The sequence below is a fragment of the Osmerus mordax genome, chromosome 22, assembly GCF_038355195.1.
Source record: "Osmerus mordax isolate fOsmMor3 chromosome 22, fOsmMor3.pri, whole genome shotgun sequence".
Classification (NCBI taxonomy): Eukaryota; Metazoa; Chordata; class Actinopteri; order Osmeriformes; family Osmeridae; genus Osmerus; species Osmerus mordax.
In genome coordinates, this window is record NC_090071.1 from 4,060,731 (window position 1) to 4,073,685 (window position 12,955).

The 12,955-nt window shown below is 46.3% G+C and overlaps 1 protein-coding gene across 1 annotated transcript; it reads right to left on the reverse strand.

The window, feature by feature from the left end:
• Positions 1-12,955, reverse strand: LOC136966449 (gamma-aminobutyric acid receptor subunit alpha-5-like). The gene is made up of 9 exons (XM_067260955.1): positions 12,939-12,955; positions 11,474-11,598; positions 10,476-10,543; positions 9,802-10,022; positions 7,530-7,612; positions 4,474-4,617; positions 1,281-1,433; positions 731-945; positions 1-300 (listed from the first exon to the last, which is right to left on the reverse strand). Exons 1-9 carry the CDS (start codon positions 12,953-12,955, stop codon positions 1-3), a joined length of 1,326 nt encoding a protein of 441 aa, XP_067117056.1.

Sequence of the window (12,955 nt, forward strand, 5' to 3'; positions counted from 1 at the left end):
TTATGTAGAAGAGGCTCCTTTAATCACCGGTTGATCCCTGTTCAGGTACGTGGCCCAGTACACCAGGTTAAACGTTCCAAAGAGAACAGGGAACACTATCCGGGACATCTTGTCGATCTTGCTCACGCTGTTGTAGGTTTTCTTTGGATCGGGCAGCTTGGTCTCGGCTGACTTCAGCTGGACGGAGGTGCTGTTGGAGATGGTGGAGATGGAGACGTCCTTTGTGATGTTGGGTGTGTAGTTCACCCCTGCAGAGCACACGTTGTTGGGCTTCTTCGACAGCACCATGGGGTCTCTCTTCTATGGACGGACAAACAGAAAAAGGACAGCTGACTAAAGTCCCTAGTGATGTCAAGAGACCACTGAAACGTCCTCACCAATAACTAGCAGTAGAGCTGGGGTAGTTTTAGGGTGGTAAATATGTTTCACACCCCAATGTTCGAACCAAACCTACATTCTTGGTTAATAGTGATATTTAAATCAATACCGAGTCATACACTGACCCCCCACCAACCCCACGGCATTAAGACAGTTGATCAGTCAGCTGATTACTTGGGAGTAGCTCAGCGGTAGACCATTTGACAGCAAATCAAGATGTTGCAGCTTCAAGTCCCCCCCACCCCATGTGCCATAAGTTGCTTTGGATAAAAGTGTCTGCTTGATTCCATCAACCGTTCCACGATTGTTCCGGAACCACGCATGCCAGTCTTGTGTAATTCTAAGAGCCTACCTTGGGGTGTTGCTGTGCCTCCATGGCCTTCTTCCCATCCCAGGCCCAGCTTCTCTTGGTGAAGTAGTTGACGGTGGCGAACTCGATGAGGGCGGAGAACACAAAGGCGTAGCAGACGGCGATGAACCAGTCCATGGCCGTGGCGTAGGCCACCTTGGGGAGCGAGTTACGGGCGCTGATGCTGAGGGTGGTCATGGTCAGCACGGTCGTCACTCCTGGAGCAAAACGACGCGTGGGAGGCGACGGAAGACAGAAAACAATTACTGGGTTTGCGTTGCGTTTGTGTGGTTGTGACAACACAAGCTGGCCGGCTAGAATCAGGCAAGGTGTCCTGTGAGTTCCTGTCCTGTGGGGGAGGTGGGAGGGGGGGGGGGGTTGTACTAACCTGATTTAAACACACCTGACTCGAGTAATGAGCTGTTTACTGAGGTTAATTAGGTTAGTTCCAAGCGAACAGCCATGAGGGGGGGGGGGGGGGGGGGGGGGGGGGTGTTAGGCTTTTTGACAGCAGGGTTTGGCAGCCATGATGAGTGGTGCTGTAGGTACTAACCAAAGACAGTCCTGGCAGGTACGGACTCCCGGTTCAACCAGAAAGACACCTGGGAGAGGATGACTGTCATGAAGCAAGGCATGTACGTCTGGATGACGAAGTAACCGATCTTCCTCTTCAGGTAGAAGTGGGCCATCATGACGGTGTACTGACCTGCAGGGGACAGCAGGATGTCAGGCTGGAGGATCACCTAGCAACACATTAGTGTGACCTAGCAACTAGGTATAAGGGTCTCGAGGAATAATAGACATTATCAGAGAATAGCTTACTTGTTTAGTTTCAGCTCGAGGAATTATCTTGTTGCCATCTCAGTGCATCTCTTTTGAGCACAGTATATAGATAATGCAAGCAATCTACAACATCTTTTTTTTTTTTTTTTCTGTTGATATTTTTTATCATCTCACTATAAATCTTATATGATTATGTGCTGTGAATTTCACACTCAATAAAGTGACAGTTACAACATCATTCTTGACGGTAAAACAGAGATGGTGGAGAGAGAAAAAAAACATAATATCCTGTTAACCAACTGAAGATTGCATTTGAAGCTTTTTAAAAAATCCTCTCAAGCCTTCCTCTGACAGCACTGATAAACTATAGAAAATCCACTGATGACTGATGCTTTCTCCAGGCAAAATCGGATTTTTGTATCTCACTAATCCCATGTCACAATCTGCCTCCTGCCCATCACTTCTACCAGGGCTGGGCTCAGTCCAGCCCACTCTCTCTGCTTGCACTCATCAGGGAGACACACACACACTCCCTGTCACACACGCACGCACACAATCTCCAGCCGCAGAGATACCCGCTCCTGCTAATCACAAGGATCTGGTGGGATGGAGGGGGGTTGACGTGTCCCCACAAGAAGCTCACGATTCTGTCCGCTCAGGGCATACTGCCGCCAGCCTGCCTCCAGCCGAGCTACGCCTCCTCCCTGGAGCCCTGACGCACCCATGACTCCCGACCCTCGGCTCTGCCTCCTCGCTGGCCCGACCCACCGTCCGGGGGAACCCTGGACCCTGCTGCCCTTGATGCATGGAGCCCAGTGAGACTCGAACAGGAACGAACATGTTCATTTGGTGGATTTTACTGCAAGGATTTTGGAGCGTTTATGGGGAACTTCCTTTTATTTCGGAGAATAATGCAGCCATGTTGGTCAATTGGTGAGTACTGGGACGGCAGAGTATTAGAACGACTTGGTGGGGTGAATTAAACCGCTCGAGAGTGTTTTTTTAAATACTTTTGAAACACGTTAATTTTGCTATGTCACAGTTTGGGTTCACAAGCAGAAAATCAACAAATGAGAAACTATAAATGAAAATAATACTATTTGCATCGTATGCATCATTATTTGAAGTCTTTCTAGATGACTACATTAAAACAAAATTATTTAAGTGTTTAAAACCTGTATCTCTCTACTAAATAGTAAAGGCAACCTTTGCAGATTTGAGTATTTTTGGCCGGGCTGATACATCTGGCATCCAAGGAGGATGTAATGTCCCTAAACTGAAGCCTGCTAATCTCCTCTTGATTTAGACGAGAGATTGTTCCTCAGATTAGGACTGCTAATTCAAGAACCTACAACTACCCAACTGTCTCTGGGGTCAGCAAGCTCCACAGACCTGGCAGTCAACCAGACGGCCGACCTGCTGTCTCAGCCTGACCTCGTACCGCCTTTTACCCTCGCCAACGCGTTGGAGTGTGGGAGCTCTGCTCCAGCACCAGGGTGCAGCAGGGTAGAGTTGGCAGGGAGAGCCAGGGGACACATAAGACTAAACTGTTTGTGCAGGACAGGGCTTACTGAATACAACAACTGACTTAGAGGGCAAAACAACCAGGGTTTACAGCAGTCGGTATCTATGACCTGCGGGTACTGCAGAAATCTCTGGTATGTGGGAGTTAAACAATTGTCTCTGGGCCTGTTTCAGCTCTGAACAATGGAGGGGGAATCCATAAAAACCGGGCCGCAGACGACAGCTGAAGAGTATTACAGTTCCATTTTTACATAAGGGAATTAAGCAGATGTCTTTCAGTCCCACGTGTCACTGTCAGGAACGTCCAATCCCTACAGGATCTGTGATGTCATCTGCTTATGCAAAACGGACGGGGCAGTCCTGTAGGATTAACCCCATCTTTCCTGGGACTTGGGGAGGGGAGCAGGCCTTTTTCTCTTCCAGACCAGGCCTACATAGACAGCTGCCGTTCTACCGGAGAGCACACACTCATTCATGTTTAAGGCCTTGTATTTTAGGATCTTGTATCTTAGGTTCCTGCATCTTCAGGACACAGAATAGTATATTGTAAGGACTTGTGTATCTTTCAATCGTGTATCTTGAGCAAGAAAACCTCCCTCCCTCCAGTAGCATCCTAGCCAGTTCAAGTTGGGGGGAGGTGTGTGTTGGTAAATGGTGTGAAAGTGAGACAGCTTGGGTAGTGTGTTAGGCAGGTTGGGGGAGGGAGTTGGGGACTGTGGGAGACAGGTGGAGGAGTATGTTAGACAGCAGCGTGTGAGGCGGGAGTGTGTTGGACAAGTTAGGAAGTGTGAGGGAGAAGTGTGTTGTATGTGAGAGTGTTAGACGGGAGTGTGTGAGACCGCAGTGTGTGAGACCGCAGTGTGTGAGACAGGAGTGTGTGAGACAGGAGTGTGTGAGACCGCAGTGTGTGAGACAGGAGTGTGTGAGACAGGAGTGTGTGAGACCGCAGTGTGTGAGACCGCAGTGTGTGAGACCGCAGTGTGTGAGACCGCAGTGTGTGAGACCGCAGTGTGTGAGACCGCAGTGTGTGTGTGTGCCAGGAGTGGATGTGACAGGTTAAGGAGTGTGCGAGACCGCAGTGTGTGAGACCGCAGTGTGTGAGACCGCAGTGTGTGAGACAGTGTGTGTGTGTGCCAGGAGTGGATGTGACAGGTTAAGGAGTGTGCGAGACCGCAGTGTGTGAGACAGTGTGTGTGTGCCAGGAGTGTGTGTGACAGTGTGTGTGTGTGCCAGGAGTGGATGTGACAGGTTAAGGAGTGTGCGAGACCGCAGTGTGTGAGACAGTGTGTGTGTGCCAGGAGTGTGTGTGACAGTGTGTGTGTGTGCCAGGAGTGGATGTGACAGGTTAAGGAGTGTGCGAGACCGCAGTGTGCGAAACCGCAGTGTGTGAGACAGGAGTGCGTGAGACAGGAGTGCGTGAGACAGTGTGTTCGTGGCACCTCTGCTGGTATGGATGTCCTCTGTGCCGGCAGTCTGGCCAATCAGATGGTACTGGTTGAGCCGTGAGCCATCCTCCGCCACCACCACCGACTTGGCTGCCCCCTGAGTCCACGTGTACACGACCTCCGAGACAGGGTAGGCATCTGGACACGAGAGAGACAGAGTCACCAAACCTTCTGACTAACTGGACCTCAAATACACAATTTTCTTAATGAGCTTCCTGACCTGAAAGATATGTTCCGAGCTCTGACGAAATCTGACACACTTCCACATTCAGACAGTGACGCTGAATAGCATTTCAGCAAGTTGTAACATTTGTTTTTATGGATGTTTTTGTTGTTAGAGACCTTTTGTGCAGACATACTAACACTTCACACTAGTACCAGTGAGGTGTCATAGATTATCGAGGAAATCAGCGTTTGGCAGATGATCTGAAGATTTGAAGTGCAGATGTAGTTGTTTATATTAGCAACATGTCCAGTTAATCTAGTGGTGTGGGATTGGAGTTGACCGGCTGCCTGTGTGACAGTACATCTGACCCTGTCGTCTATCCGCATTCTGGCTGACCCAAAGGCATGGGTCAGATTCTACAAACCACATTCGGATAACGGGAAAGATAAACACATCACCCCTACACACACACACAGCTAAATCGTCCCCACGGTTATGGCCTGTGGTCTGATTTTACAGCACAGGATCCTACATTTCATGTTCCACTTTATGCTCCACCATGAAAAGTGATGATCTGTTGAGATCTCCCAGCTGCCCCACCCCGTCCCAATCCCTCCATACACTTGCTCTCACACACCTATGGAAACACCCATCCACACTATCTCTTTGAGATTTAGCCCTGATCCAAGCCTTGACTATGGGTTATTAACCTTAATTAGGACAGACACACTGACAAACTGGACCACAGTCTGAATTAATGCTGCAGACTGTAGGTCTCCTACAGGTATCCTGTAATTCTGCAACACAGAAATGTGGTATCTTGTCATCCTTGTTTCTGAATTTGTTCTATTTTGTACTAAATTGTACAATTTTCCAAGATGAGGGAGCTTGGAATAGAGTCTGAGAGGGTGTGAATCCTGCCTATGCATTAGTTCGGATTGAGCCGGTCAAATAAAGTGAATAAAATGTATTTTAGTTGAGAAGGAGAATGTGTAGGAGTGGCTCTGCAGTAGCACCACAGGGGAGAAGGGAGAACAGTTCCTCAACTTTTGAAGATGGTCTGTATGTGAAATACATAAGGCAGAGTAAAGACAAGAAAACGAAAACCATGTGAGTCTGAAAGAAAGAGATGAGATGTGTAGAGAACAAGAAAGAGAAAGAGAGAGAGGAGAGAAAGGGAGTGAGGGAGAGGGAGAAGAAGGAGAGGGATGGAGAGTGGAGGAGGAGAGAGGGAGGGAGAGGAGAGGGAATGTGTGAGTCATTCTGTTCAAGGCTACACAATACCAATCTTCTTCATCATTTTGATGTTGATCTTTTTTTCCTCCAAAAGAACAAAAATAATTGCGGATGAAAGAATAACTTGTTTTATCCCCTGATGACAAAGTATATTTTCGCTCTGCAAAGAAAATAATAGGAAATAGGTACATCTCCAGATTTCCATGGACAACAGTATTGTTTCTCCACTGCAGTCTCAGAGAGCAGGGTCGGCAAGAAGTAGAAAGACTGAGAGAAAGAGCCTCTAATGTGCACGTTAACTATACAACCTAAACAAAACACACTGGAACATTATGGCCTGCATGGCTGCTCACTGTTGAATTTACAACAGGAAAGGACAGCTTGGTATTGCTGGGGCCACAGTTAAACACAAACGAGGATGATTATGAAACAAGGACACAGTCTATCATTATTTGGTAGAACAGCTAAGAGACTTGGCAGCCAGAACACATCAGGGGTGCCAACTTTATATTAGGACCTGACACAACTTACAGTGAGCTCTTTCTAAACTAAAAATAACACTTATTTTACATTGGTTTAAGTTGGATGAAGTATTTTCAGGAGAAAGTAAAATAAGACTATTATTCTGGCACATATTTAAACAGAACATATATGAAGGTATTTGCGGTTTACAAATCATTAAATAAATTGTTGGGAGTAGCAACCTGAATTTTTCAGGTCATCTACAATCTAAAATGATGTCCTGCATTCGCCTTGTCAGTGCCTCTTTCAAATCTTCTCAACCACAACAGGCTTCAATACAATCAGACATTGAAGCCAAATTATTGTAAGAAAAAAAACGTTTCAACACTATTAACTATGATCTTTCTGTTTTTAACACCAACCACATTAAAAGTCAAAGGAATAGCATCCCAAGACCTATTTCAGGTCTAATCTCTATTCTATTCATAGTCTATGGTGTGACAACTGAGCCTGAAACAGCCCTTGAGAACGGGGCAGTGTCCTGGTCTACAGGTTAGGGTATTTCCGTCTCTCTCAGGACCTAATACAACACTTCCAATGATCCTGAGCTAACAGGATGAAACGTTTAACCTAAAACCTCCATGTGACATTACACACGCACACGCACACACACACGGCCCGAATCCTCTTACACCCTGGAGTGTGTGGAGTCTTGGTTCCCCTTTGACTAAGACCCGTAATCAAACACTGGAAAGCCTTGAGGACCGACATGTTAGCTTCACGCAAGCCCAGCAAACGCTGCTGTTCAGGAGTGCTGTGGGCCACAAGGCAGCGCAGGTACCAATTTATAGTGAAATAAACTTTAACCCGCTGCCCTCGTTTTCAGAAGCAGGTATTCAGAATGACGGAACAAGCGCTGTGTTCTTTCTGCTAACAACAATACTGTTCTCCAAGAGGAAGACATTCTTTTAGAGATATTTTAGTGTTGTGTGGTCAATATGTTGTATCAGCCTCATATGAAATGTGGATTGTTCATAACTTATTTCTTAATCGACATGGAGAGATTGTGTGGTCGTGGTGGTTTACATTCTTACAGTCTGAAGACATGTTTGCTGGGTTCGGCTGTGTTGTAGTCATGGAGGGGGGTAGGGTGGCGGGGGTGGGGGTGGGGGGGGGGGGTACTCACAGCTTCCAAACTTCAAGGGACATGCATGGGCATCCATAGGAAAGTCTTCCAGTTGCATGGGGCATTCTGCTGCTATGGTTAACCTGGAGCAATTGCACAAGGTCAAAGGGTTGGGGTTAGCTTATCATCATCATCATCATCATCACGACTATCATCATCCATTCTTATATTCAGCCAGACATCCGAAAACAAAAGCTTATTTTAAATAGTTGTAATCTCATGACTTCCTGATTTCCTGGTCTGATATCTCAGAACAGAGGATTATAAAGATGACACTGCCATCTTGTGGTCATGTTCAACTCAACCTTATTCATGAATGCTCAAAAGAGAATGTATTTTTTCCTGGAACATCACAGTCCTGAGAGGAGGGAAAATGCACCCAAACAAACGGTGATGAATCATAATAAAAGACAGCATGTATACGAAGGCCTTCTCTGGCCACTGAGGACCACCTGGATTCAGGTTGTGTCCACATCGGCGTGTAAATATCCAACTGAATCGCCTCGCTTATTGTGTGCGAAATAGCTGTGGGATTTCAGCTTGGGTTGATATATCAAGTCAGAAACACAGTCAACTGAGTTTGCTGTTGATGTTAGATGATCCAGTCAGGGTGTTGGTTCAGGCAGAGAGAGAGAGAGAGAGAGAGAGAGAGAGAGAGAGAGAGAGAGGGAGAGGGAGAGGGAGAGGGAGAGGGAGAGGGAGAGGGAGAGGGAGAGGGAGAGGGAGAGGGAGAGGGAAAGGGAGAGGGAGAGGGAGAGAGAGAGAGAGAGAGAGAGAGAGAGAGAGAGAGAGAGAGAGAGAGAGAGAGAGAGAGAAAGGGAAAGTGAGAAAGACAGAGAGAGAGAGAGAGAGAGAGAGAGAGAGGAGGGGAAGAGAGAGAGACAGACGGAGAGAAGGAGGGGGAGAAAGGGGAGGGAGAGGGCAGGGAGGGAGCAAGACAGAGGAAAAGAGAGAGAGAGAAAGAGAGACAGAGAGAGTGGGGAGGGAGAGATACAGAGCGATACACAGAGAGGCAGAGATAGAGTGAGTGAAAGAGAAAGAGAGAATGTGAAAGAGAGAGAGGAACAGCCTTCCTGTGGCTGGAACAAGACAAGCTGCGCAGAATAGAAATGTTCTCATCTAGATCAGACAGAATCCATATATTCAACAACAAGGAAGTAAGAAACCACAGGCATTTCCCATGGCGGTTAATAAGACGATGCTATTCTACTTCTTTGGATGGACTGGATGTTTTTTTGATGAGGGCTACCCTGGATGTAGTACTGCACCGTGCGCCAGTATGAGACACATGGCCACAGGGGTGTGGGGTGTACAGTGAGAGGTACAGAGGTTACAGCAGGCAACAGTACTACAACATGTCTTTTTTACAACACTTTGAGTTTGACATCACTATTGAGGTACTATTTAGCTACTTGCACTGATTACACACAGCGTTGTAGAGGAAGACGTCATGAAATATGTATTCCAGGAAAATGTAGAACTTGCTCAGAAAAATGGGGAAGTGTCCATGAGCTAATGTTTTTTATCAAACAGGGTGAGAACGCAATCACATTTAGTCATTATCTTGCTCGAAAGAAAGAGTCTGCCCACCCCCCCAACCCCCTCGCTTCCCCTCCCCACGTCCATGAATACTGCGAGGCCGAGGCCGAGGCAGAGAATGCCGTAAATCTAGGTATTGCCTAATCTCTTTTCCCTGGTAATGGCAGTGCATTAAGAGAGACTGTAGTAAAAGCAGAAGATTAAAAGCCACATCCTGATGTTTCATTTCCAGATAGTCGTCTGGGTTCTGTTACATTTTCAGACTGTGTATTCTGTGAATCTGTACTTCCTCATTCAAAAGCCCGACCCAATCACCCTGATGAGAACAAGACAGTGGGCCATGTGGAGGCTTGTATTGGGATTATTTTTTTGATATGTATGTATGGGATATGGCCCATTGAATTTACTTTCTAGATGCTTTCTGTAAAGTTTGGTGGTTAATTATCTCTCTTAGAAGCTCTTAGCGTTAACGAATCTGGAAAACGCGGCCCTTATCATTTCATCCATACAGTAGAAGGCAGTGCCTTAGGCTGTAACTCTAGAGAAGTTACTGAAGTATTGTACAACATTAACTGCAAGCCAAGCAGCTAGTTCAACTACATTACCCAGAAGGCCTTGAGGCAGGGTGGTTAACGACCAGCTAGATCTTGGTAGCTTTTCTCACCCCATGTTGTGAGAGCTGGTATGTAACTGCTACATCAGCTCGCCAAAATAGATTTAGACATTGACGCACCTCATAGTGTAGAGTAGAGTCCCATCATCCTTTAGTCTCAGCAGCTTGTTGGGTGTGGTCATGTTGTGGGCGATGGACTTCTTGCCGTTGAGGAAGAAGGTGTCAGGAGTCCAGATGTTGCTGGCCAGCAGGTTGTTCAGAGCTAGCATCTCCATGGGGCCCTTGAAGCAAAGACGCTCATCCTTCCAGCTTTGACGGAAAAACACATCGATGGTGTATTCCTGTGGTCGGGAGGGAGGGAGGGAGGGAGGGAGGGAGAGGGAGAGGGAGAGAGAGAGAGAGAGAGAGAGAGAGAGAGAGAGAGAGAGAGAGAGAGAGAGAGAGAGAGAGAGAGAGAGAGAGAGAGAGAGAGAGGGGAGCGAGGGGGGGGAAAGAGAAAGAGAGAAAGAAATAGAGATAAAGAGAAACAAATCATGCTATTGATTCTGGGTATAACACCTACAGGCACATATCTATGATGCATGAGGTACTGTGCTGTGTGAAACATGGGTTCCTATATTAGACTCGGCAAGTGAGAAGCTACAGCAAATATGCAGCCAAATAACTAACCCACTCAAATGTCTGCACTGTTTTTGTATGTTTGTGTGACAATGGTGTTTTTTTGTTTTGTCTTGTTTTTTTGTTGTTGTGGTATAATGTTACGTAAAGGTGGGGTTGACATTAAATGAACTCACCATCTCAGTGTCTGAAACTGGGCCGAAGCTCGTGACAAATATATTTGTTTTGATCTCTGTGACATTTTCTGTGGACAGAACAAGGTTTAGTTTTTTTGAAAGGATTGGGGAGCATGATAAAGTCACGACTAATCAGAGATCATTCAGTGTTTCTTTTCCGACTGCTTCGCCTCATCTCCATATCTTGAGGATTGAAACACCACTCATTCCTCTGACTGCCTGCCCCTTCATTCACCAGGAATGAATGCACTGCGTTTGTACTGTTTGATTGAAGACAAGACTAAATGAAAGAGAAGCCAAGAGGCACAAAAGGAACATGAAGACCAAGCCGAGGATGGAACATAAAGCTTCTCTCAGATACAAAATCGGACAAAAAGGTTACAAAATAAAATATGTATTTAATGTTCGAGTGTTCACTCTGTGGCTTCTCTCCTCTCAGAATAGCACCCAGCCTCTCAAGGTTACTTTCTGTAGATATTGGAGAGTGGAAGAGAAGGCTCTTATGATGTGCAGAATCGAATGCTGCAAAACCAGCCGTTTTCTCCTGCAATTGATTGCATATGATTGGTTCTCTCTGAGGTGTCTTCCATCTCAGTTGCTGTATTGGAAAACAACCTTTCTTTCTCCCACCTGGTAGCCTAGCTATTATGCCCAATCACAAATTATAAAAGAGCTTTGGTAGGATAGAAATGCACCCAAAGCCGTTCCTCTCTCTCTCTCTCACACTGCAACACAGAAAATCCCAGGCCTAATTCACTTACATAAATCCACCCTCTCATTATTTCATAAAACAATAGTTCAACAGCACCTGGCAGGAGAGGCGGAATCTTTGGAAATCCCACCATGAAATAATGGATTCAAGGGAAACCAAACCAGAGCAAACCATGGGAAATAACCCAAGCTGAAATTCCTCTGAGTGTGTGAATGTATCTGTGCCGTGACCTCCTTCCACAGCCCTCTGTGGCTCTCTGGATCATCTGACTGCTGTCTCCGTGTACCTCCTAGCCCTGGCCTTAGACGGTTGTCGTAGCCATCCAGCAGCCCATCCAGGATCCTGGTGAACACGGTGATGCTGTCATTGTTCTCCGCCTCCTTCAGCGCCTCCGACGTTGTTATGGAAACCCTGGAATAGAGTTTTAGGGTGGCTAATTACAGATTGTCGTGTAATGACCCTGCATTGAATGTCTATTAAGCAATGAGAAAATTCTGATTTGCAGAATGGGGGAAACAGAAAGCATTACTGAAGGATATGTATTCTACCATAGGTTCAGCAAAGGAGGAGTTAGAACCTGTTACTCTGCAGTTTTTATTTGCATGCTAATGCTTGGTTGTGGAAGTTTTACTCACTTCACAAGGCTTGTCATGCACACCAGCAGAACAGAGAGAAACATGTTTTGTAGTGCCGAGACTTTCCTCATTTTGTGTAAAAGTTCTGGAAAAAAACAACAACAAAGTTGTAGATTAGTAGTCATCTTCCTCCTCCAAACGCAATTCGATCAACACATATTTACAACATAATTGGCTACATTATTCAAATCAAATTGCATTTGTACAGCCCTGTTTATAGATTCCTATTTAATTTCATCTAAACCAGCCCAAAACTCTCAAAGAAGACAAACGCCAGGGGGAAAGTCCCAGGAAAACTCTATTTCTTTTTTTACGAAACCTTGGAAGAAGCAAGTCAGGGAAGGATCCCCTCCATATTCTGCCCAAATCCATCCAGTCTTACTTCACACAATACATTAGCACTACCTAACCTGGTACACAACACATCATATCACACAGGACAATCGCCAGTCCCCTGGATAAAACGTTAGTTTCAGTGTCTTGATATGGCTAAAAGGCATTCCTCGTTTTGGTATACGTATACAGAAACGGTCCTTGAACGTGTCCCTTGCCCATAGACCACCCCAGACACCTCATTGCACCAGAATACATATCTCAGTCAATCTCAGTTTGCTGCAACTGTAGTCGTAGCCTAGTAGCCAATTGTGAGCTTTACTGCGTAGGAATTCACAGGCTGTGCAATACCATTCAATGGTAACCCTCCTTCCCTCAACCGCCCCCCCCCCTCACCTCTCAAAAAAAGAAAAGAAAACGGTACCTTCATAGAGAGGGTATCCCAACAAGAGAAGTCACAGAACACATTTGGGTACCTGAATTGAGAGCCGTCATCTTCGGTTCGATTTCAGTTCAAGTGGGGTTCAAAACCCGCAACAATGGGAGTCGAGGAATGTCGAGTGAGTCGAGAGGCAGTCTACTCGGATCTACCACCGTAGGCAGTCTGGAGGACAGTGTACTGGACTGATATGCATCAGTGACTTCCCACTCATATAGCAACGCTGCGTCTTGTCCTACACCCTTCGCATGTTCTTGAGAGGCGCTTATATCCTACCTGCTCGTGACAGCGTTCGTCCGCTGATGTCAGAACCGACAATTCGCTTAATCAAGCACACTTCTCACCTAGACACTACGAGCAT